The sequence below is a fragment of the Manacus vitellinus genome, unplaced genomic scaffold (assembly GCF_001715985.3).
Source record: "Manacus vitellinus isolate BGI_N305 unplaced genomic scaffold, ASM171598v3 scaffold_51_pilon, whole genome shotgun sequence".
In the NCBI taxonomy this organism is placed as follows: domain Eukaryota; kingdom Metazoa; phylum Chordata; class Aves; order Passeriformes; family Pipridae; genus Manacus; species Manacus vitellinus.
The window spans coordinates 332,101-357,477 of NW_021940620.1; the positions used below are offsets into that span (position 1 = coordinate 332,101).

Below are 25,377 nucleotides of genomic sequence, written 5' to 3' on the forward strand. Positions count from 1 at the left end.
GGAGACGTGCAGCTCCTTCCACAGGAGGCTTTTAGGAGTCCAGCTCCAACAAGTGATGAATGGAGGATGTAAAAAACTCTTACCTGGTTTAATCCAAAACAAACGGAGCTAGGCAAACACTACCTTGGGGAGATACTAAGTGTGATATTGCAGTCTGCACTTAAAGCATGACTTTAGTGACAATTAAATGCATTTTCGGTACATTTTCCAGTCCATTAAGATGATTATAATTAATTGCTTTAGTTGTTGAACAGAAATGTCCCAAATGTATTTGAATACGATTATCACTTTAAAAGTGACAATCAAATATAGGAACTGTTCTTTTTCTGTCTATAACAGTGACTCCCATTTTCATGTCTTACTTAGGTCCAGTCATTTGTCCTACAGGATATATTTCTGTCAATAACTAAATATTGAGAGAAATATTCTATACCTTGATAGTTATGACATAATCTGTTGAGAAGGAGGGGAGAAGTCCAGCTTTAAGGACTCTTTTGGACAGTGAATTTCTCATGCAGCGTTTGCAGTAAAACCATGTTACAGAAGGAACTCCTCCCTGTGAGGATCCCAGATTAGGAGCTCGCCTGAACTTAGCAGGTGACTGCAAAGTTTCCCTGAAAGCTCCTTGATTTTGTCTCATGGTCCTTTCCAGCATTTGGAGTTAGGTGTTTTTCTAGGCGCCATTTGAACTGCTGCCATGATAGGCAGTTAGTGTTCAAAACAAAAAAGTAATGAAAAAAGCCTGTAATATCTGACAGATGTCAGTTACCACTTCTGACGGGAGTGTAAGAAATGGTCTTTCCATCGGAAATATCACTGATGTTTTTTGTTCAATTAAGAAAATTCTGTACATTATGATAATTTTTTTAGAGGATGAAAAAGAAATCAATTTAGATACAAAAGATATGCAGATACACTTGCACGTCTCTCTGCTATCTTGTTTTTACCTTGTGGTGTGACTCTGGATGTGTATGCAAATCCGTATTATCTATCCCTTCTCATTAATAATTTCTGCAAATCTTAGTCATTTAATTGAGGCAAAATCCTCAGTAATCTCGAAAGCCGTGCACTTTGTGAACCAAGAGTACACTAATCTGGGACACTGAGCCAGAAAGAACTCGATGGAGGCAAAGAATGGGAAATGTTCATACTGGGGAGGGTCTAGTGTTCAGGCTGTGGCTCAGTGATGCACAGGTGTGGTGACTGGTGTCTTACTGAGTCTGTAAAATTCAGGCTAGTGGTTCACATTTGTTCCAGAACTGTTCATGGTTAAACTTGTCCTTAGCCATTAACCGTGTCTCCCCCCCCCCAGCTCCAGGGACACTCTAATGTGCACCACAAAAGACATTCTATCCTGAGCCACTCTGATGTCCCAGGGGTGCACAGATCTCCTGCCATCAGGCAGGAACCCCCTGCAGCTCTTTGCTGGTTAGTTGGAGTCAGGCTTCCCCCTCCCCTTCTGCTTCACAGGAGCTTTGGAAAGATTTATTGGAAGTGCTGTAAGAAAACTTTACATTCAAGGAGTAAACTCTTCTTGTCAGTTATACTCCAAGGTTGTGTGAGCTCGTTGTTCTGCAAATCTTATCTAGGAGGCTCTCAGCTCTTTAAAGACAAACCATCAGTCCTGTCTCCTGGTAAACACAGAGCTGCTCAGCCCAAGGAAATGATCACCCTGTCGGGTACCTGTGAAGAATGAACTGGGTGCCCTGTTTGTTGACTTCTACAATTGATCAAACCACTAAGTACCGTTAGCAGCAAAGTGACCCATTTCTGCGAGAAAAAAGTAGCCATTGAGGAAACCATTTGTACACTATTACATCTTCCATACATTTTAACTTCCTTGTTTGTGCTGAACCAAGTAGGGTGAATCAGCTCTTCACTTTTGGTTTCTGTTTTTTGGTTGGTTTTGATTTTGTTGGTTTTTTACTTAAAAAATTGAAGGGTGGAACTATATTTAATTTTTAAAAATATTATGTTTAGTTAAGTGTCAGGTGGGTTACTATTCAAATTGAAGTTTTGGGAGAAATTCTCAACTTAGCAAAAGCTTTGTCTCTTATTACAGTGATTTCAATTGCACTACATTTTGTCCAGTATTTTCTTTGACCTAGGGTTACATATGCTGCAAGCGTAGGACTACTGGGAAATTTCTGAGATTTTTCACTTCTAGAAATATTGCATGAGTATATTATGAGTATCTTATAATTCTATGAAGAATTTTTTTCTAAACATACCATGACTATGGCATTGGAACTCTTTTCACCTAAACCAATTCAGTTATCCATGGTGTGTTTTACTTTTCTCTAACACTGATTTTGGGCCTTTGCAAAATAAAGCAACTATGAAACTAACAACATTTTCCATGTGACAAACTACTTTTCTAGATATTTAGAGCACTGTCATTTTCTTTTTTGTGCACGTCCAGCCATGACATTGTAAGACATTTAAGACACATAAATTATATTAAATATAAAATATCAGTATATTAAATATAAATATCTCTATAAGAATAAAAATACAACCCTGACAAACGTGAAAAATACACAAGATTAAAACCTTGAGGTTTTCTCAGTTGCAAAATACAGTGACCTAAAAAGGGAGAAACCTCAATTTAAAATAAACTTACAGCTTCCAAATTTCAAGGGGCAAGCATGTGCATCCATAGGAAAGTCTTCTAAATGCATTGGACATTCTGCTCTCACAGTCAATCTATAACGGATTAATGAGCAAAAGGACACATTTATTCTAGTTTCACAGAAATAGCAAATAGACTTCTATTAAGACACATAGAATAGCACAGCACAGTCTCTGTTCTGGGATTCATTAGTGGTTAGAAGGGCCCGAAGAGGCTGGCTGGGGGCTGCCTGTGCGGACACAAGGGGGGCTGGCTCTGCCCCCGCCCCGCTCCGGCAGCACACACAGACAGCTCCTGCTGCCCAGCGCCGAGGGCTGAGGTCTGTCCAAGCAGTTCTACTTCAGCCTAGGCGGTCTTGAAAGATGTTGTACAACAAATGAACATCCAAAAACCTGGAGACTTTGTTTTCTCCAAATGCTTGTACTGATTTTAAAAACATCTTCAAAATAGTTAAAAGAAAACTGAGTGTTCACCTATGCACTAAGCTCTCCATCTTAAGTTGAAGTCAACAGAATCCCTTTAGACCTTGTTTGATTCCATGAGAGACACAAAGAAGGGATGTGCAGCTCTGTAGAGACAATATACTGATTTTTTTATCTTTAATTTGTAGACTTTTAATCCAGAATGTTCCCAAGACTGTATATCATCATTATTTCAAAAGGATTTATTTAACTCCTCTGACAACTGGGTAGTTAAAGTTCAGTTATTCATGAAGAGAGTGATGTATTTCCAGTAAGACTGATTCCAGCACAAAAATAATTTTTTCTCCTGATTTTCCAAATGCTTTAATCAATTGTCTTTCTTGTAATGAAAGGAATGAGAAATGTCTATTTTTAGACTGTCATGCTTTGTATTCCCAAGCACAAGAAATATTAAGAATGGGCAATGAATTCTGTGTGCATCTGCTAGTTCTTAGAATCTGCTTCCTATAGGATCAAAAGATTAAAGACCCTTGAACACAATCTCGGAGTACAGATTATAGTAAACTTTCAGGCTTTATTATACTTGCTGATGGAGTCCTTGAAAGCAACACCAAATTAAGGTCCTCTGCAAACTGATGGATTCTTAATACTATAAGAACCTTTTTAAAATCAAGCATTAGGACACATCCAGGGACTGTACACAGGAGGAGAGGAAAAAATAAGCACTGTAAATGCTCAGTTTGTCCATCATTCCAAAATAATTACTAAGCAGGACTCAAATTATTCTCCAAAAGGAACCTGTTTCCTGTCTGGAAAATCTGCTTTCACAAGTTAAATTGTCAAACCAAATGAAAGATGTAACATTTTAGGACTGACCTCATTGTGTATAGCAATGTCCCATCCTCTGTAATTCGTAATAGTTTATTTGGCATCGTCATGTTATGAGCCACTGACTTCTTTCCATTGTGGAAAAAGGTATCAGGTGTCCAAATTTTGCTGGCCATTAAATTATTTAACCGAAGAACAGTCATAGGTCCTTTGAATTTTAATCTCTCATCTTTCCAGCTTTGGCGGAAAAATACATCTATGGTGTATTCCTACAGCAATAAAGAAAAAAGGGAAACACACATGATGTCACGTTCCAATAGGAGAACTTGAGACGTACGTTCTTACCTTCCCTAGAAGCAAGATGACTATTAATGGTATTAGTAATTATCAGAACATTTACTCCCCGTGCTACTTACAATGCACCAGAAGCTGGTTATTAAACAGTTACAATATCATTACTGTGTTCAACAGAATAAATGTTAAGAAGAATAGTAAGGAAAACTGTGGGAAGGCACATGGAGCTCTAAGGAACACATGTGTGTGAGGGCACACACAGTTGTAAGGAAAACTCCCTTGAATTTCTGTTTTTTCTTTTAACAACCAGCAACATTCCATACAACATTAAGCACTTGTGAGCTGTTTATTCCTCGTGCAACTATTTGCAGGAAAGAATGATGATTCTTATGGGTAATGTGCTTTTCCATCTTTTAGGGCATGAAATGCTTGAATAAATTTCTTGTTGACATGGAAATGTTGTAGTTCCATGGGGTGTTCTTACTTTGGGCTTGTTTGGTTTGGTGGGGGTTTTTTAAATTTTATTTTATTTTATTTACATACCAGACCTGTGAATCCTTTTGGTGCATACTTAATTGTATATCCATTTTATTAATCACGTGCTCAGTGAACTGCTGAAGCCTGAATTTGTTCAGCTTCAGTGGTAGCAGTTGTGCACTTACAAACAATTTCTTGCTTCAGAATTTTGCTTGGTCATGGCCTTAGGTTGAATTGTGAGCAAAATATTGTCCCAGGTATGCAGCAGAGTAGGAGAGGAGGAGGTATAAAAGACAGTATCTGTCATTAAAATATTGGATTTCCTCATGTTTTACTAGCATCAAAAAAAATTTCCTCCTACACACATGGGAAAGGTAAAAGACATGCCCAGAAGGTGACATCAGCCATTCCCTTTTCTCTTTCAAGGGCAAGGAAGGAGGTGAGTGGGAGGTGGTACAGGTTGAGAGAAGGGAGTCTGGTTCTTCACTTCACATGAACACAAGGTTCTTATGCTGGAAAAGAACAAGGAGTCTGACATATTTGATAAGGGACCTTACAGCATAAGATAAAACTCAATTAAAATGTAGCTGACAGGTCATGCCTGGAACAGATTGAATCTTTCTCTATCCCAGACCATTTAACCATATAGGGTGAATTTATTTTGGCTGAGATATCTCAGTTCTTCAGCTTTCACTACCCACTTTAGCATGGACACTAATTCTTTTCAAATGAATTCTGACAGACAGCTGATCTTTAACGTAGAGTCATCAGATACTCTGCTTAGGGCTTTCTTCTGCAGAAGAGGGGCATGCAGAGCAAAGGAACCGAAGGATTTTCTCTAAACCAATGTATGAGAGCAGTGGCCTATGTGCAAACATATGAGTGAGGTGAAATTCTGAATAAATTCTTCACAGTGGGGACTCTTCATTCCATAGTGTAAAGGTAAAAAAAAGAGAATCCTATCTGCACTTGCCATAAATTATACAGTATTGAATATTTATAACACTTTGACTTAAATGTTCTCTAATTTACCCATCTAATGTCTCTCCCTGGAGATTGTTTATTCACAGGGTAGACCACTCTGTGGTCTACATGAGGTGCTGTACAGGAAGGTAGTAAGATAGATAATCATTCCTGAAAAGCTTACAGTACAGAAAAAGTGGGAATAAAGGTTTACTAAAAAAAAAATAAAATTATTCTGTCTTTATGAAAAAGTTACTTTTAAAATGCTTCTTATTCCAAATAATATATGTCAAAAATTTCAAAAAAATGACAGTAGTGTGAGAATAGCCATATATCTGTTGATCAGTTCAATCCACTGAACATGCCTAAAAACCTGCAAAGTTCTTCCAAAAAAAGATGATTTTATTTTTAAAATGCTCTTCTCCTATGTAACTTTATTCACAAGAACAAGCCAAGACATTCTCTTTATAGAATAACAGGTTATGTGTATGCTGCTCCTAAAAGAGTGTATTGGGAGTGGGTAGAAACACCCTGTACTCCCTGAGAAATCGAGCGACTGTGCGAGCGCCTTTGGATTCCTGCACACAGATGGCCCGGCTGTGCTCGCTGGGGCTGTGCTTTCATAACACACCCTGTCAGCTGGAACAGCTCAGTGCCAGGCCCAGCCAGCACTCCTGGGCTCAGCACTCCTGGGCTCAGCCCTCCTGGGCTCAGCACTCCTGGGCTCAGCACTCCTGGGCTCAGCCCTCCTGGGCTCAGCACTCCTGGGCTCAGCCCTCCTGGGCTCAGCACTCCTGGGCTCAGCACTCCTGGGCTCAGCACTCCTGGGCTCAGCCCTCCTGGGCTCAGCACTCCTGGGCTCAGCACTCCTGGGCTCAGCCCTCCTGGGCTCAGCCCTCCTGGGCTCAGCACTCCTGGGCTCAGCACTCCTGGGCTCCCACATCGGCCCCTCGGTGCCAAAGCAGCTGCTCCCGGTGAGCAAATGGCCAGGAAGGGGCTGCACTGCCCATGAACCTGCTCACCCCAGCAAACCTGGAGGAGCCTCCAAGGACGGTGTCTACAACCAACTGGAGTAGGCACAGAGGACTTGGCACCAAATCTATGTTGAAATTAATATAAACTTTATATTCTGGTAAGCTCTTCATTTTCTCTTTCTCTCTCCGTCTCTGATTTCACACTTAGTTCCTTAAGCAAAAGATTTCACATGAGTAGGCTGCACACGCGTTCCTTTTCACGGGAGGTGAGTAGGAGTTTTACACTAAATACTTTTCTGTGAATTCTTTACTTCTTGAAACATATGAACACCTGCCTCTGTGTTTCTTGGTCACACACTTTATTAAGAGACTGATGAATTCTTTCTGCTGTTTAACTGACTGACAAACAAGAGCCAACGTTGTACGGGTCTTCAATTCTTTTTGAGATTTTTTGTAGGTAGTGATCCGTTATGCTAAAATAATTCATGCACCGAATTATAGCTGAAGTCAAATAAGTACATTCTTTTTATTCTTTTTCAAATGTACTTATTCCTAATTCTGGAAGATGAATTTTAGCTTCTGCATTTTACTCTTTAAAACCCAAATCCCATATAAATACCAGTTTGTCCTAGGAATGTTAAATTGGCTTTACCTTCTTAACAAATCACCTGAAACTACAAAGTAGGTGCTGATGTAAAAAGATCAAATATTCCCAAGTAATTCAGCAGGGCTATCAGTTACTCTAAATCTGTGTCTACAAGTGGGAAAGCACCCATGTTTATTTGTTTGTTAGATTGCCATTCATTAGTAGAGTTTTCTAGTAAATCTGATTCAACAAAGGAAACAATAGCTTAACCAGCTGGCTTATGCAAAACAACTCTCATAAATACAAAGAGTACATTCCCCTGCATATGTCCATCACCTTTTCTGTTCGTCTCCCACAAGCATATATGACCCAATACTTTAAATTACCTTAATCTTCAGGACATTAAAAACAGACTTGTCCCAAGAAGACAAGTCTCTGCAAAACTGGAGCAACCTCAGATCACTCACGAACTGCAGCTGCTACAGCTGCAAGTATTCCAAGACTATTAAATTTTTTAAATATATATTTCAGTCACGTGCCTGTGTTGGAAGTTTTCAGTTTGCCCACTGGTTCCCTATGTTGAGACTGAACCAATTACCAGAATATAAAAAGTGGATATCAATGGTTTCTACCAATCTCTAATCCAAGGAATTCCTTCTCTTTTAATGTATAATTTAGAGTAGTAAGTAGATGTTGTAATTTCACAAGATTATCACAGACCAAAAAAGCAGAAGTCATTGACTGAACTTTTTAAATTGTTCTTTAAGATATATATAGTCCTGTGTATATGTGCTGAGGAGGCAGAGCACCATCCTGTATTACCCTTCTGTTGTAGGTCTAAGGAGAATGACTGGTCAAGAACTGTGCTGCCCAAGCTATTCTTTCTCATTTAAATATCATGACATCAGTTGCAATTACAAATTTGACTGTAGTTTTCTCCAAAACTTGACAACAGCTATTTTCCAAGCAATCAAGAAAATGGTGTCTTTTCATAAAGTTCACTTAAAAAAATAAACTACCTTTTAAAAGTTACTTTCTCTTTTATTCCATTCCTTAACATTGCTTTGAGTAGTTAGAAACTTGTAATAACCTGGTGTTTAAGGTGTTTAAAGTCTATAGTTTTAGTTCAAATCAAACTAGTGATAATTTTGCAGTAAGAAATGGAACTTGTTTCCTTTCCTGTAATAATTTTTGCTCTCTGTTTTTCTTTTAATTTTTTTTAGGTGAATGTATTTAGCTAAATGTAGCCAGCTACAAGGCTGAACTGTTTTCATTTCTTCATTTAAATTAATGAGGTTGTTTCCAGCTTTCACACTCATACCAGATTCCAGCAGTAACTGGTGGTTGCAGACCACACCTTCCCTGTCAATAGCAACCCCCTGGCGCAAAATTTTAAGTACCTTATCCGTATTTCGACACAACTTTTAATATCTCTTAAGACCAGGGCTCACAACATCATTCAGTTTTCTGAACTTCTCCATCCCCTGCAGTTATCTAGCAATTTGATTTTAATATTCATTCCATAAAGAAGTGACACTAATTCTCTCATTAATCTTCTCTTCTCTTTCGGCAGCCAAGATCTAGGAAAGTCACTTCCCATTGATCAGTAGCTTTTAATATAAAAATACAGGTTAGACGGTACAGATGTCACACTGTAGGCATAAGTGTTAATTGGTTTTAAGATGATGATCTTTCTTAGCAAATTGGATCAGTGGTGTGCCAGCAAGGACCTGAGCAATCAGTCTCAGAAGAATATGGATCCAAGCCCTAATGCATTTCATGATATATTATGTAGCAAATAGAAAGTCTGTTAAAACATATCATTAAAGTTACCAAAGCTGCTAATTTCAAGGCACTTCAATGCAGTCCCAGCCAGCAGCAGTGGTGGCACACAAAAGCTGAGCATTTTCGGATCAAGGGCTTTAGGAAAGCCCAGCCTTAAAAGGGGTAAATAAGTTATTGCATAGATCTTTCATCCTCCAAATTAAAAAGACAAGAGAAACTGAGTGCTGTAGAAATATAGGCCATCACTTACCATGTCGTGGTCTGAAACAGGCCCAAAGCTGGTGACGAAGATGTCAGTCTTCACTTCGGTTACTCGCTCTGATGAAGCAGGAAATTAGGACAGTGAGTGTCTATCAACAGCCTTCATTAGATCCAACCACTACCAATTCTCACAACGAATAGAAAAATTATTGGCTTTGATTAGCCATTCTAAAATTGGTCTACAATATGGTCCTGATAATTTACTGCTTCTAGATGTAATTTCACAGTCAATATTGTCAGCAACAATTTTTTATTACAGTGTTTCCACAGAACTTTTTGAGAAAGAGCTTGTGATGCCACAGTACAGAAGCCACAGTTCCACTGCTGTGGAAATTTTTTCACTCTTTGACTGATAAATCTTCTTGTCTGACAATATAAACAGTGCTGAATATTGTACATAGTACTCCAAAGTCTCATGGGGTACTTGGTTTCTGGGCAAGCTAAAGCAAGGTCTCTAATAATTAACCTGGGGCTTATGAGTTATGTATTTTGTATTGAGACACAGGAACATAGAAGAAAAAAAGAGAATACATTATGGTGTACAAAACCACAAAGATACTTTGATATGAGTTAGAAACGGCTGCATTACCCTTTACTGCAATAAACAAATAGGAGCTAAAACTTTTCCAAGTAATCATCAGATAAAATTTCTATACTGAAATCATCTGTGTAAACATTTTCTGGAAGTGAGCCCTCTGCTCATAAATTTGCTCTATAGGCCTCAATGAGAGATTAGTATAAATAATAATTCAGAACTCTAAAATGTACATAACACAGATTATATGTATAGGCTGAATCACAAAGCTGGACTTCTCTGTGATCTTCAGGCTGTATATTTGCTCCATGGCACAATGCCCTTGATCAATTCAGAGGAAACCAGGGATTTTAGTGGTCACAAATGCTGAGTCCGAGGCACCTGAAATGGTGCTGATGTCCAGAGAGAGCCCAGCATCTGCCTCGTGCAGATCCCCTGGGAAAAGCCACTGAGAAACAGCCGGGCTTGACCTCCCCTTCCTCCCACAGGATCGGGCCCTTCATACTGGCGTGTGCTGGGCACTCAGAACAAAGCATTCCCCAGGCTGGCCCAGAGCAAAATCACCCTGGGGATTGCAATAGGGCTGCAGGGAGTGACACCTCCTGGAGGCACCAGTCCAACCCTGTGGAGTGAGCCAATTCCACCGGGATGGGAGTCTGGAGACATGCCCCGTGGGGCTGGACAAGCCAGCGTGGGGATTTGGGTAGAAATTTCCAATGTGGAAGGAGGGATACAATTTCTGAAATAACTCTCACTTTTTTGAGACGGTAAAATACTCGATTTGGTTCTACTGTCAGTCTAGGAATACAGCAAATTACATGTATTCAGTTAGTAAGTTAATGCAAAAATTAGGTGGTATCAAAAGTAATCTTCAGGACTCAGTAAAATAGTTAAAGGATGAAATTCCCAATGTGTTATTCATAATCACAGAAAGTAAAATGCTATGATGTGGCTGAATTGCCTAATATTATTTTCATTCTTTAGCTGTGTAACCAAGACATGTAAAAAGTACAGTGATCACAGGCAAAAGCACTGGAGAGGTGAAATCTCATCCTTGGGTGTCCAGTTAAATAATATGTGACCTTATTACTGTTTACAAGCCTTTCAACTGACTTAAAGAAATTTCAATATTTTCTCGACATCTAATTGCTCTGGATTTAAAGAAGTTCGTGGTGAGAATTTAGCCTTTGATAACTGAAAGAAGGATATGGTTGGTCTGAAATTACTTGGCTTGGAAGGAATGTATTCTGGCCTTCAGCCCATCACTATCACAAAAGTTCAAGAAGCTGTGGTCAGGTATGAAACAACTGGCAGAAAAAGAGTAGAGATTTCACAAGGTCCAGTGAAACATTGCTGAATGGACTCCAGCTACTGAATTGCCTTTTCTTAAGACTGAGAAATTAATGCCATCTTGAAATCTATAAGCCTTTTACATTTTGAAAAGTGAACCTCAAATTATTCTTTTAAAGATCTTTCATCCTGATTCCCCATCCCTCCATCTCCTTTCCACTGAGGCACTTCCACTGCCATAATCAGGAGATTCTAGAAGCTCTTCAGGCTCAAAATGATCCTTTTAAGAGTCCCAGCTCTGAGCAAGACTCTGTTCAATATAATTCAGTTCTCTGGTTTCCCTTGCACGGACACAGAATACACTCTTTGAACCAGCAGCACATCATGTTGTGGTGTCCTGAGTTCTGGCTTTGGGAGAAGTGTGGTCATAGTAGCTGATGTTGAGGCTTAAGGAGATCACTTGAAGATCACAAAATGGAAATTAAAGAATTTGTCGCTAAGGAGGAAGATTTCCAAGGGATTGGAAAAATAATTTGTTTCTGTATAACATTGAAAATAATTTAAGTAACATGTAAATAATAAGTAGTAATAGAAAATTTAGATTGTGAACTCAAACAAGATTGTGTTATCTTCACACTGATTTCACTTTTGCAGTGCACCTAATCCCAGGTCTCTTCAAATGCAGATAAAATCAGTGTACACACCATCGATTTTTTTTTTTGGCAGGTAGCTCATTTTCAAGAGCGATGAAAAAGAGTGTATGAACACACAGAGAAAGATGAGCCCCTCCAAAGCCATATGGAAGTTTTGAAATCTTTGTTTACTGTTTTACTAATTAGATGATTCAACTGTGCTTTGTTAAGAGCTTCAGAAGTTGTGAGTCACTCCTGCACAGGACATGTGTTTACTCATACAGTTGGGATATATATTTAGAATCAAGGTTATCTATGATCAATTTGCAGCTTGATTACCATGGGAAAGCTTAAATCGTGTTTCCAATGCTCAGAATGCTGAGCTATATTCAAAAGTCTAAGTCACTGAACAGAACAAACTCAGGCCAGGAGCTGATTGGACTGCTGCAGATAAATCCATCAGTTCTAAAGGCACATTAACCATGAATCCTGACTATGGCATCTGCTTCATGAACGAGGACTAAGTAATGTAAGGATATCTGTAGAACATGTAACAATTCCAGGAAAAAAACCCTAGGAAATGATTAATGACTTACTGGTTTTACTGTATGGCAACCACAGGGTCCAAGTAGTTACTGATCAGCAAAATAGCACCCGAGTACCCCCCCAGACACTCTGCAACAGCCTCAGGCACCTGATCCACACCCAGCCCTGACAGCACCACTCAGCACCAACTCCTGTCATCTCCCTGTTTACAAACACTGTGCTAATGATGCCAGACTAACGTCAACTCTCAAAATTAGTAACAAGAAATATTTTGATTTAAACTCCCAGGGATCTCATTATTGCTAGAATGGTGATCTGATTACAAATTGAGAACAAAATAAGAAATACAGATTTATTTAAACAGCAGGATTTAAGTCCATTTATCATAAGAGACTATACATTGACTGTTTCCCTTTATGACCTGCTAGTATTCGAGTACAAGGCTGATTTGAATTGCATGTTTTGGTGGTTTACATCAGTTCCACCGGTTTGGTAATGCACTTGTTCCTCCTGCACGCCTTGTGTAAGTGTGGGCTATAATTGTCTGTATGGAGGAGTCTTTTCCTGTGGTTTTGATTGAAAGGAATTCAGATACTGGACAGTGTATGCTGTTATTGCTAAAGAAAGTCATGTAGACTAATCATCCCAGCTGCATCCTGTTTAGTATTTTTATCAAAGAACCACAACAAATACACTCCTAAGAATTTTGTGCTGCTGCTTTTTTAGAGTAGGGACCAAAAGGGAGAAGGATGATCTGTGCTGTGACTGCCCAGCTGTAGAGTTTGTGCTGCTGGAAAGGGTTTCCTGGGAGCTGTGCAGTGTCATGGCAGCTCTTCACCCACCAATTAACAGCTCAGCGCTCATATCCTCCCTGCCTCCCTACTGTTGTATTAAATCAATTTTCCTAAGGTTTTCTAAGGCTTTTTACAATTGTCTTTACATCGATGTGGTGCCTAAGAGTGGAAAAAAGAGACCAAAATCAGCCTTTTCAGTTTGTAGAGAGTTAAGTGTAGCATCTAGCCCTTCTTTACTTACAGAATGATGTGTAGGGGTGAGGTATAGGACTGTCTTTTCATTTAGAGTAGAATCATTTAGGTTTAACTTCTTTATGACACATACAGACCAAAACCATATTTTCCCTAAACTTTATGTAACCTCAGGTATGTTAAAATCCAACAATTTCCATTGGGATCTCAATAACTAAGAGGTAATTTTATTGTGTTTATAGATAATGTTCTCATGAAACTGATTTTTAAAACATAATTAACATAATACTGTGAGGTTTATTTTCCCATCCCTTCCACTCTGTGGAAGTAATGAATTGCCTGAGATTGACTGATGTTGCACTTAAGGACAGTCACACTCAATTTTGATGAACATCACACAGGAGACATCAACAAATACGTTCTACCCATAGCATAAAATGAGTGTAATTCTGTTCACTACTGAAGTAATGTTTATAATCTACTTGAAATGATCTATTGTTGGGCATTTGACCCAACAAAAGCATTTTAATTCGGGAAGATTCTTGCCTGTCAGATCAAACGCACTGTTGTTCTTCTCAGTTCTGTATTAACCTTCCTACTACAAAATCCCTCTCAAAGGGATAACCCACATTTACAATTACTCTAATTTAAAAGGTCACAGACCATGTGATATCCTTTAGTTTTAGGGAGGGGAGGTGTGCCATGCAAAGGTGCTAGTCTTAGAAAATCTGTAGCTGCGCCTGCTCTTGTGTGGATGAATCCCATCATCAAACACAACCTGCCCTATGCAAGTCTTCCCTCTCTTCACTGTGGCACCTCAGACCTGCTGCGGTGGCATCCCAGGGACCATCCCTTTGTCCCACCTGAAGACAGTCCAGAACAAAAGGGAATGGCCTATCCATTTATCTGAGGAACTGATTTTTCCCACCATTTTTCACTGCTTTTCAATTCTTTTAACTCCCACTCTAGACACAGTGCATTACTGGTAGAGGCCACCAAACACTGAGGTGAATTTTCCTCCTTATTTCACTCCCCCCTGGCACTATTTGATCCTTTATTTTCTTCAGGACTGTGTATTTGAATAGAGATCAGCATCTTTCTTATTTAGCCTATTTTTGATCACCTCTAGTTCTAGGGTCCAGATAGTTCCCACAGAAAATCATGCTATTACCTCAATAACTGCACTGTCTATTTTTTCCCTTAATGTCTAACATGATTTCCTCTTTTTCAGCTTCAATATGTTACTCTCTGCAATTCCTCCTCCTTGCTTTTTGTAACTGATTATCCTCTCATAGAGTTAATAGGTGTCCTCTAGTATGATTCACAACGTTTTTGCATTAATTTTGAGAGTTCTATTTTCCATGCATAAATAAGTAAATGTAACTATTTGTCCATGTTTATGGATGATTACAACAGATGCTATTTCCTAGCAATGTCTGACTAAGTGACTATGCCCACATATGAAGGTGGCAAACAACTAAATAGCATAATTTATATCAATAATTATTGATAAAAGGTGCAAATGTGCCAATGCATAACATGGGGCTGCATTCTTGTTTTAAAAAGAATCAGCTTAATTCTAGCAGCAACGCCATTTTTTGAGTAACAAGCATTTTCAATAACTGTAATATTTCCCCGTGGGTCACTGACTCCATTTTTTAATATTCTGGTTAATGAGAAATAATTCTTTCTTTGTTTAAAGGCAAAATGCTCCAAGCTACTCATTTAATTTCAGATATGGCCTTATTGGGTTATCTGATGAATAATAATTTTCATTCCCATACTCTTTATGGAGCATATGCAATTTTTAGTTTTCCTTTTGAAGTAATACCTCAAAAGAAGATTTTAGAAAAGGAAAAGGAGTTAATTTTGATCTAGCACTGATTCCATAGATGCTGAAAGAGTGACCCAAAATTCAGCACCTCTGAATTTTTCATTATCTTAATGCTCTGCCTTTTAGCCTGGCTTTTCCATGAATTTATAGTATAGCTCCTACAATGAATCTTTGTAATGAGATCTCTCCAGAAGGTTGTTCTTGGCTTCAAGATGGTGCCTCATCTGCCTCACCAGAGTATTTCTACCTAGCAGTGAAACTGTTCACCACACTAACAGAAGTTTGCAAACCTGGGAGAGAGAAACATCATGGTGTTTATTTCAAAAAGAAGGAAATTACTCCTCTAAATGAGTAGAGTCAAGATCAAGATCAAACCCCTTTCACAATTCATTCCAATTTTTCAGTGAAAAAGATACCTTTTAGTCACTGAAGCCGTCATGCGTACGCATAATTACAAGGGAGGAGAAACAAACCCAATGAAGAAACTCTGTCATCTCCCTTTTATTCCATAGGTGAGAAGGAGAGAAACTGATTCTCTTTTCTTTGTCCATGCCCACAATTCTGTTTCTGTAGGTGAACAGATTTGAAATTCTGCCCTACAGAAAGAGAGATCATACAGGGATAACCAGAGTTTTCTGCAAGATACCCCTTTCTGAAGGAGAAAGTAACTGTACCACGCATGGTTTTACCTTATCTAGTGTTTCTCAGAAGGGAGAAACAGAACAGAAAAAATAGTTTTAGAAAATTGGAAGAGTGTTACAGTGCACTCAATGATACACTGATTTACATTGTGCCTAACTGCCTAACATTTATCAACATCACATATATATATATGAGGGTCTCTAGTCTCTTAAATTTTCTGATAGGTACATCATAGCTAGTATGGAATGAATGAGTTTTTGACCTAATTCTTTATATCTAAAAATGGTGTTATGCTGGTAAATTTCTTTACTTTCTCTTCAGAGAAGATTAAAAATCGTGTTCTGGTCAAAATACGCAATAAGAAGCCATCATTGATATTGGAAAGAAAAATGAAACTACTGCTTTTCCATATACATTTTAAAATTTCCAGCAACAGGTCATGCTATAATCACAGGCTCATTGAACTTCCAAGTCCAAGCCCCATGCTACATTTGACACATTGATTTAGATTTTTCACTGCATATTTTTATGTATGGAACATTTCAGAATACATTTCCCCATTATACCAAGTGTCTAAATCAACTGTCAAAACTAAGTCATCCTGAGGTGCTTTACTCATATTTAGATTTAGATACCTCAGCAAGAAGAGTTTGAAGACGTGAATTTCCAAATTCCTGAGCAAACCCTTTGTTATAAATTGGTACCAGGACTGAAAATATCTGCCTAGATGTTTGTCCCTAGTTTTTGAAATCTATAATTTATATTTTTTGAATAACATATTATTCAACAGTCAGATGAGTAAATCTGCTTCTAGTTTACTACCCCCAATTTCATCAGATGTGGAATGTTTTTAAAAGCCGTGGTACTCAGTTCTAATGTCCAGAGCTGACTAACAACAGACAAACTTGCTGGACTGACACTGTGGAACTCAAGTGCACTGTGCAGCAGGAAAATTGTGATATTTGAGGTTCTTGGTTACAGGTAGGAACAGACAACACAATTCAAAAAAGGAGAAATGCAAAGATTATTTAAACTGTTCTAACCCTTAGGTAGAGAAACTACTCTCCTTCCTTTGCTCCATCTTTTCTTCCTTCCCTCCACCCCATATTTCCCATACTCCACTCAGTTTTGCTTTTTACAGTCATGCAAATGGTTTTTTAACTTTGTGAAGACACTCATTTCCTTCTATAGAAACAGTTACTTTAAACAGTCTTTTTGTTAGGAGTCAATTTTAACTGGACCAGGTGATCCTTTTCTGACTGCACCTTTGAAGTCTGGATTCAGAAACATCTGTACAAACACACAGCCAGAAGAGCTGACACTGATGTGCTTAGTTCTCTGAATTGCAATCCATAGAGTGAGAGAAAATTCTTTCCCTGCATCTCCCTTTGTTTGCTCTTCAGGTATTTGTTTAACAAATCATAATAGCTACAAAACTCATATAAGAAATCATCATATGCTCAGATTTTTCTTGTAGACATGTACCAGACTCTACACATTTTACAGTTTCATTTATTTATTGCTTCTCTGCTTTGTTTATTTTCTGTAATAGAGTAGCTGACTGAACTGTACAGTTCCCTTAATCAAAGACTAAGGAGCATTTATCTCTACACTAGACCAAGGGTTTACAAACAAACAGGCAAAAGTATCGGTAGATAAAAGTAAAAAGTGACCCTTATTTTGTTGTGTATTACCTGAAAATGCACACAAAGATTTACAGATAAACCCCTTATTAAATGTATTAATTAATACTTTATAAATAGAATTTTATCTTTAGCCATTCCTCAAAGTCAGTGAAGTCAGACTGTTGAAGAGCTTGGCTCACAATTCAAGAACTGCTACAAGATGGTTCCTCAAACCACAGAATAAGCTTACGCTTGATTACCTTCCACTACACCCACAGGGGATGGTGCAAGAATTCCTAATGTAAAACCTTGTTATTATACTGCAGTTCCTCTGGAAGTGATTGTAGGAAAACTGTTGGAACTACACTTTGTGGGGTGGGTTGCTGTTTTGTTTCACCTGAAGAGTCCAAAAGGAAAAAAAGAAATAAAAAGACATCTGAAATAGGTAAAACCAACTTTCCACGGGAAAAAGACATTTGTGCTTGTATGTTTAGAACCTCCATGTTTATAAGCAGTAAGCTTTTTAGACCCAGTTTTGGGATTGTGTCACAGTAGAACAATCAAAGAATGAACATAGGGGTGCTGACAAAGACCAGGCTTTGTAACGTGGATTTTATAAGGGTGTGATTGCTGTGTGGTTTTATGCGTTTTTATGGATTTGGCATCAAGAGCAGCAGAAGAAAGACATTTTTATGAAGCTGTGAAGAAAAAATGTTACAGAAACAAATCCCAAGTAGAAAAACACTCTAACAAACTTCTCTGAGACTTTTATAACTAAGGTAGGTTGATGTTTGCATTTTTAAACTCAATCTTCTTATGAAGATAGTCATAGATAGATGTGCTGTTTAGGCCTGATTAATAAACTTGTCATTTGTGAGGTCACAGGTCATATTTTATTATCTTTTTATTCTTCATACATTTAAAGTTTTAATACCCATTCAGAGGTCTTCTTGAATTGTGAACCATTTTCTTCTTCTTTTGGGTATAAGTATGAGAAAACCAAGTACGTGAAAGACAGGGAAGGTATGGCTTTTGTGAAAAAAATTAATATTATATATCAGCATTATTTTATGTGTCTATATAAGCAGAATTAAGTATATCATGGAAAAATAACATTGTTTGAACTGCTCTTTGTCTAACGTTACCCTTGACAATCAGAACACCACGCACCTCCCAGGCCCGGCCTCAGGCGGTTGTCGTACCCGTCCAGCAGCCGGTCCAGGATCCGGGTGAACACGGTGGTGTTGTCTTTGAGTTCATCTTGGGATGAGGTTTGTCCATAACTGAAATACACAACAGTCAGTACTGACAAACACTGATCCACCAATAACCTTACAAAACAGGAATTTCAAAATCCATTTATTCTTGCTTATACTGGTTTATGGTCACATAACCTCCTCCCTATGACAAGATTGTAGTGCTTTATAGGGTTCTTTCATGTTTACGTTTTATTCTTAAATCGTACACGGTGAGCATGTAAAATGTCAGTTCCCTCATGTTTATCTCATTACTCATTAATGTTTATAATGTGCTAATTATATATGCTATAATGTGTGTGTATTCCTCATGAAAAGGCTTTTTTGTCAGCAAAAAATAGTGTGTTTAATTCGTAATGGTTATAAAGGATTTGCATGCAAAGAAAGATATAGTAATTTAGAACACTGACATTAAGTACTGAAAATAAATGCTGAAAAACACAGAGATATCTTCTTGAATATAGAAATAGACTGAGTGTGCATTTTCATAGATCCAGATATTATTTTGCTTTATTTTATTTCTCATTTTCCTTTAGCAGTTAGATGTGGAGGAATATTTCCATCTTTTCCTTACAAATGCATAACAAAACTATCTGTTGATATGAAAATCTCTCATGTCTGTAAAGCTTCACTTGCAGATCTCTAATGTGTATCCCTAACTCAGCCAAAAGTCCTGAAATTTTACTTGAAGAAGGATAAAATTAAAGCTCTTTGAACTCAGCTACAAAAATCTTACTGCCATCAATACAAATCAGGATGAAATCCTTGGGCTTAGTGGTTCCTGTCTGCTGTAGATGACATCAGAATCAACCTCCTTACATCTGAAACCTTCACCTAACACCCTGTCACAGATGAGTCCCTTGATCACAGATCACACTTGTTCTAAGGCCTCACCCAGGGCCATTTTCTCCTGCACTGCTGGGAACACCCCTTGCAAACACGCCTTGGCATCAGCACTAAAAGCAAAGCACTGCTTTGCCAAACCTTGGTTTGTTGTTCCTGAACTGGAGAACCCAAGAACCTGTGCAGTGCCAGAGCCTTTGTCAGCCCCAGGTGTGACAGAAGGGATCCCTCCTTTGGCCCCTTGGCCCTCTGGCTCAGGCACAAGGGGCTCTGCCAGTCCCTCCTGCCCTGCCCAGCCCAGCCTGCTCAGGAGGAACAAACTGTTAATGTAATGATGGGGTTCTACTAAAATACCCATGAAATGATTTTCTGTAAGCTGCATCAGTCAGACATGCATTGTGTATCCCACACACACATTCCACTTGCATCAAATGCAGAGAGAAGGAGGAAGGATACCCTGAATATGGGCACTCTGGAAATGCTTCCAAGTTTATTTTGCAGTACATGTTTGAATATGTAACACTAAAAATTTAAATTAGCTTCAGGAGTGCCATCCATGGAAGTTTTACTAATTTTTGGTTTATTTCTGTAGGATGTGACTTTGTGAAGAACAATGTTCAGGGGGTTTTTAATGCATATAAATCACTATTTCTAATGAAGAAGACAAAATCTCTCACAGTGTTAAAAAATGCTATGACTTTCCTCTAGCCACGTCATACAATTTCACTTCACAACAAAATAGGTTGATTTATGTTTATTGTTCATACCTACAGTTGGATTCTAAGTCACAGACACAATTGGTTTTTTACCCTTTTATATATTATCAAATAACAAGTTCTCCTGCTGTCTCCAGTGAGCATTATCTTTCCTCATCCACCTTCTGGAGCATTGCAACTCAGGACCTTTCACTGGATTAAATTCACGTTGACACTCACTGCCAGCAAACAAGCTGCTGTACATACATATCTCAAGGATAGCGGAAGGTCATCAGGAATAAGGTGGAAAAAGGATCTAAAACCACTTCAGAAATTGTAGTGGTAAAGAAATGAGTATGTCTGAGAGGTGGTGTCAGGAGGATGGCCTGGTGGCAGCACAGTGGGACAGACTCCCTGCTCCCATGCTGGGATCACATTTGTCGTTTGTCCTTACCTGTTCTTCCCACCATTTTAGCAAAGGTAAAAAGCACTATTAGGGCTGGGTTTTACTGACATATGGTCACAACAGGAAGACTCTGAACATTTGTGCACATATGGAGTAGGCTGTAACTCCAGAGGGATTGTGATTTTTCATTCAAAACACACATATTATAATAGTTCTAATGCTGGGGGAGGGGGTTATTATAAGAGTGACATGGGAAGACTGTCTTCCTGTATCACAGACACTTTATGTCATTCATCAATTGTTTTATATCATAAAGCATTAACAGCACCCCAGAAACAAAGGCAAAGGAACCTACTATGACAAAATGGCTTTAAAACCAGATATATTTCATGTAAGGTGTGTAGATTTTGAGGAAAAAGTGACTGTATGCAATTGTATTTTCACATGAAACCCCAGTATAATAAAAAACTGTGCACTGACTCCATCTACAGGTCATTCCAATACTGACACGCCACCGAATTTTTAAACACTGGTCCAATGCGTTTTAATTCTCACATTAGGAATGCACACACGTCCATTACAGTATAATAAATATATATCCACAGACGCATGTATGCATATCTAGAGAATAAACATGTTTTCACAAAATTCTCCAGCTAGGTCAGAGGAAGTACTTTGTGAATACCTCAAATCTCACCTTAATATACTATAAAAATAAAGTTATTGTTTCTGAAACATCAGATTTATTCAATACAGCAACTCTTAAATGACTCACCGACCTTCATTATTTATTGTTTTTTAGAGGAAATGGTTGTGCAGATGAACTTTTGCCCACTCCACTCTATCTGAAATCTTCAAGGTAGTCAGGGATCTCTGAGGGATCACCATTGACAGTACAAAAATTCTACTGCTTTTTGTTCTTTAGGTGACATCACTGACAGGACATTAATATTTTTAAACTACAGAAATACATCTGAGAGCCTTCTTAAACACCTTCACTGAATTTTGAATTACAGAGAGTACTTCAAGCATACTGCAAACTGCTTTATAGTCTTCAGTTAACCTACTAATTGTTTGATGAGGTGTTGTATGATTACAAATTGTTCTTAATACTAATGCTATTTTTAGATTATGATTTCAACAAATATTCCACAAACATTCAGTGCAGCATGGTCTTTCCAACATAACTATCATGGGCTTTGAGCTTTCAGATTCTTCTCCATCCAAGCAGTCTTCCTTCAGCAGGAAGGTTGACTTCAGATTTTCAATACAATTACTAAGTTAGGACACAATCCTGACCAACAAAGAAGTTAAGTTTTGCCTCTGCTTGCAGTGACAATAAAGTTACTAAATGTGCTTAAATGAGATATAAAACCCCCTTAATTATACTTTTTCCCCTCTAAAGAAACTTGTATTTCTGAGTAGTAATTATATAAGAGTAGAAAAGGTTGCACAGGTGTTTAAGAGGTAGTTTAGTTTCAATTTGTTTCAGAAAGCTTTTTCTTTATTTTCTTCACCATATTGGAAAAAAAAAAAGTAGCCATGCAAACAAATTGTGGTTTTCTTTCAGACTTCCCCTAGTTAGATTTATCTGGGATTTGAACAGAGATTAAGTTCCCCCAATACACTAAGTGGTAGTGCAGCCATGAGTTTGTCTTATGCTGCTATATTAAATTAAAGGTTCCTAAATTATGTTGGTGCATTAAAAAATATCTCCCCACCTTCTTTCAGTCAGCGCATTCAGAAGGAGGCTCCAGGCCCAGAGACAGTCACAAAGCACCAGGAATCTCTTCATGGTGGACTCTGAAACTAGAAGGAAAATAACCATCAACATCCCCTACATTAAAGCAGGTATTACAGAACAAAAATGTCTGATTTTGGAAACTTCTGCAGAATAATTTGATGTCAGGCAATGACCTCACAACAGTATAGCTCATGTCGTTCAGAATAAGGGCCCATGGCCTTGGCTGTTCTCCTGTTTATCTTTCACTTTTAGACCCAGAGGCTCAGGGTGGGATTTATTTTGCAGTAAGGGTGTATTCTTTTTGCATTATTCTTGAGCGTTAACAAAAATTACGAGTTAAAGCTGCTGTCCCCAAATTCTGTGGCAATTCTTGCTCAGTTTCCTCCCGTGTTGAAAATGTGACAAGGTGCCTCCGTAACATTTGCAGATAAGCAAGTGGAATTGTTTTTTGTTTGACCTGACCCAGCTGAGCCCTTCCAAACCTCTTGCAAAGTGTCAGTGTGGGGTGGGGTGGCTGAGGAGAACGGTGCTTTCCTCACAGCCAGAGCTTTGCTTTGATGTGATGGAATCAACTTTCTTCTACAGACACAATTCTCCTCTTTCCTGAAATACCAGCATCAGAAAAGGACTAAAATGATCAGATTCTAACTCTATGATCTGCTGCTACATAGGCACACTAATATTTTTGTTGGGCTAAAGGGCACAATTCGTAATGAAGCCATGTGCTGATAACCTACACACCATCTCCTAAATCTCTATCAGTCTCTGAATGCTGCTAGGAAATGTTTTTGCATTAGCAGCCTTCTCCTCCCCAAATATCTCCTGTCCTCTCTCCAGACTTCAGCGAGTTACTTTCAGTTTACCTTTGAGTAAAAAGCAACACAACTTAAAAAGTTTCTTTTGCTTTCTAATAAACCATAAAATAAGAAGTTAGCTGGTATTTGTGGAATCGGTGTTCCAGATTCAACTGATTGCCCGGGAGATGTTGAAAGTCCCTTTACATATCAATATAATGTGTGCTGGAATCCAGTTGATTTTTAGGATTCATTACATTAAATAAGGGCAGGCAAATACAAAGCCTGTATTTTCCCCCAGTAGTGAATTGGAGGGTTTTTTATGTGTCTGAGGAAGCGAAGCACTGTACACAGAAATGTTTTTGTACCTTTAAATAAAGCTACCCCAATTCACTGCACACTCTGAGGGACAATTTAAATCAATAAAATACCGTTACAAAGCGGTATGTAAGCAATGAGAGATAATTAATGCGTTTATAGCCAAATGATGGGCAGATAAGCATTGAATGGGGCTGAGCTAAGCTAACTGGATAGGAAGGAGCTAGATGTGGCAGGAAAGCGTGGACAAGGATCATCAGGGACGAGACTGCATCTTAACTTGCCCTGTAATCAGCCTCCTCACAAAGGGAAAGGCAGCATCTGTGGCTTCAAAAATCGCCTTCTCCCGGTCCTGCCAACTTCTGCCTTTACAAAAGGCTCCTCGGGATGAAGAACGGAAAGTGAATTATTCTGAACTATCTTGATCTGTTGAGCTCCACGCTCTCCCCCCTCCTCCCAACACCACCCCAATAAAACCGTGCAGGCGCTATAAATGCCGGAGAAGGAAAGTTTCTCGCATCTGGAAAAAGCAAATGTTAACAACGACTTTGAGAAGCGCTAAAGCCCAGCAGCTTCCCTGCCCCCCGGCCTCCCCCAGCCCGCAACGCCCGAGAGACCAGCGCCGGTTCTCCCATTCAAAATGGGAGCGAGAGCCACGCTGGGAGCGCTTCAGCAGCGCCCACTGGAAAGGAAAAAAAAAGGGGGGGTGAAATTAAAACAAAAACGGGGATAAAAAGGGGGCATTTTGATGCATTTTTGACTCACGGTGAGAGGTTTGCCTCTCTCTGAGCAGCAAATCGAGACTTGTTTTCCTCCCGGCATTTCAACTTTGCATCCCCCTGCCCCGAGCAGCCACCCCTCCCACCGCGCCCGCGGGAGGGAAAAACCCAAACCCCAAAACCTTCTGCGAGGGACCGGCGGAAATCAGTCCGCGCTAAAAAATAAATAAATAAGATAAATGACAATGCCCATCGATCGCTGCGGAATTTCAAGCTGGAGGGAGAGGGAAAAAAAAACCCCGACCCGGCGGTACCTGCGGAGAGGGGAGAGGAGCCGCCTGCGCGCCTGGCCGCGGTGCCCGCACCGGCAGCTGCCGGAGCGGTGCGGTGCGTGTCCGTGTGTCCCCGTGGCCGTGTGTCCCTGGCGTGTGTCCCCGTGGCCGTGTGGCCGTGTGCGCGCCCGTGTGCGTGGCCGTGGGGGCGAGCCCCTCGCCGCCCTTACCGGAGCCCTGGGCGCGGGTCCCTGTGCCGCTGCCCGGCGCTGCCCCGCCGTGCCCGCCCGCCGGCGCGGAGGATGCGCGGCTCCGGCTCCGCCGCTCACTCCGCCTCGGCCATCGCCGCCGCTGCTCCGCTCCTCCGGGCTGAGCACCCAAATTTCTCTGCCCAGTATTCCGACCGCCGCTATACAACAAAAGCTTTCTCTTTACCAAGACAGTAGTAATACGTCCCAGGGTAAACCGGATGTGAAATAGGCTGTGACTTCATGCCAGAGAGATTTTATTTTAGAAAGGAAGGTGGTACCAAGCTCTCATCTAGAGACCAATCCGCCCATTTTTTATATGCAGCACAATTTAACTTCCAGTGCTCTCGCCCTAATCCCTTTCTCTCTGGCTGCAGACTCAAATCCTTCTACAATCTGCAGCATTATTATTACTGGGGGGGGGAGGCTGCACGGCCGGGGGAGGCTGCGCTGAGCATCTTTAGACACTTGCAGTTTACAAAACAGTCTATTTTAAGGGTCGTACATTAAAAATATAACTGATCTGAGTTAGCGTTCGACCTTTGATCGAATATTTAGTCGCGGAATAAATATGAATGAAGGCTGGCTAGGGGTGTAGAGGATGCAGCACTACGCGCTGGTGCCTATAGACTGTCTGTACCCGTAGGGACCTGGCGGCAGCCCGTGGCCATAGGCAGTCGGGGGCAGAGATGCTGTGCAATTCTAATTAAACGCAGGTAACACGCATTTTGGGCGAGGCGCGCCGGAGCTCAGCCCCAGGACGCGGTGGC

General features: G+C 39.7%; 1 protein-coding gene across 3 annotated transcripts in view; it reads right to left on the reverse strand.

Moving 5' to 3' along the window:
* The window catches only part of GABRA1 (gamma-aminobutyric acid type A receptor alpha1 subunit), a 41,628-nt gene extending 16,643 nt beyond the window's left edge, over nt 1–24,985 (reverse strand). The window contains exons 1-6 of one of the 3 annotated variants that reach the window (XM_018081095.2): nt 24,590–24,985; nt 22,234–22,321; nt 18,483–18,595; nt 9,212–9,279; nt 3,931–4,151; nt 2,624–2,706 (exon numbers count right to left, since the gene is read on the reverse strand). In XM_018081095.2, the coding sequence (XP_017936584.1) occupies nt 2,624–2,706; nt 3,931–4,151; nt 9,212–9,279; nt 18,483–18,595; nt 22,234–22,307 (559 nt within the window). In that variant the 5' untranslated portion in view covers nt 22,308–22,321; nt 24,590–24,985. Of the gene's footprint in view, nt 1–2,623; nt 2,707–3,930; nt 4,152–9,211; nt 9,280–18,482; nt 18,596–22,233; nt 22,322–24,401; nt 24,502–24,589 lie in introns of those variants that run through there. The other 2 variants (XM_018081096.1, XM_008922699.3) reach the window with 2 other exon arrangements.
* Between the last annotated feature and the right edge of the window lie 392 nt (nt 24,986–25,377).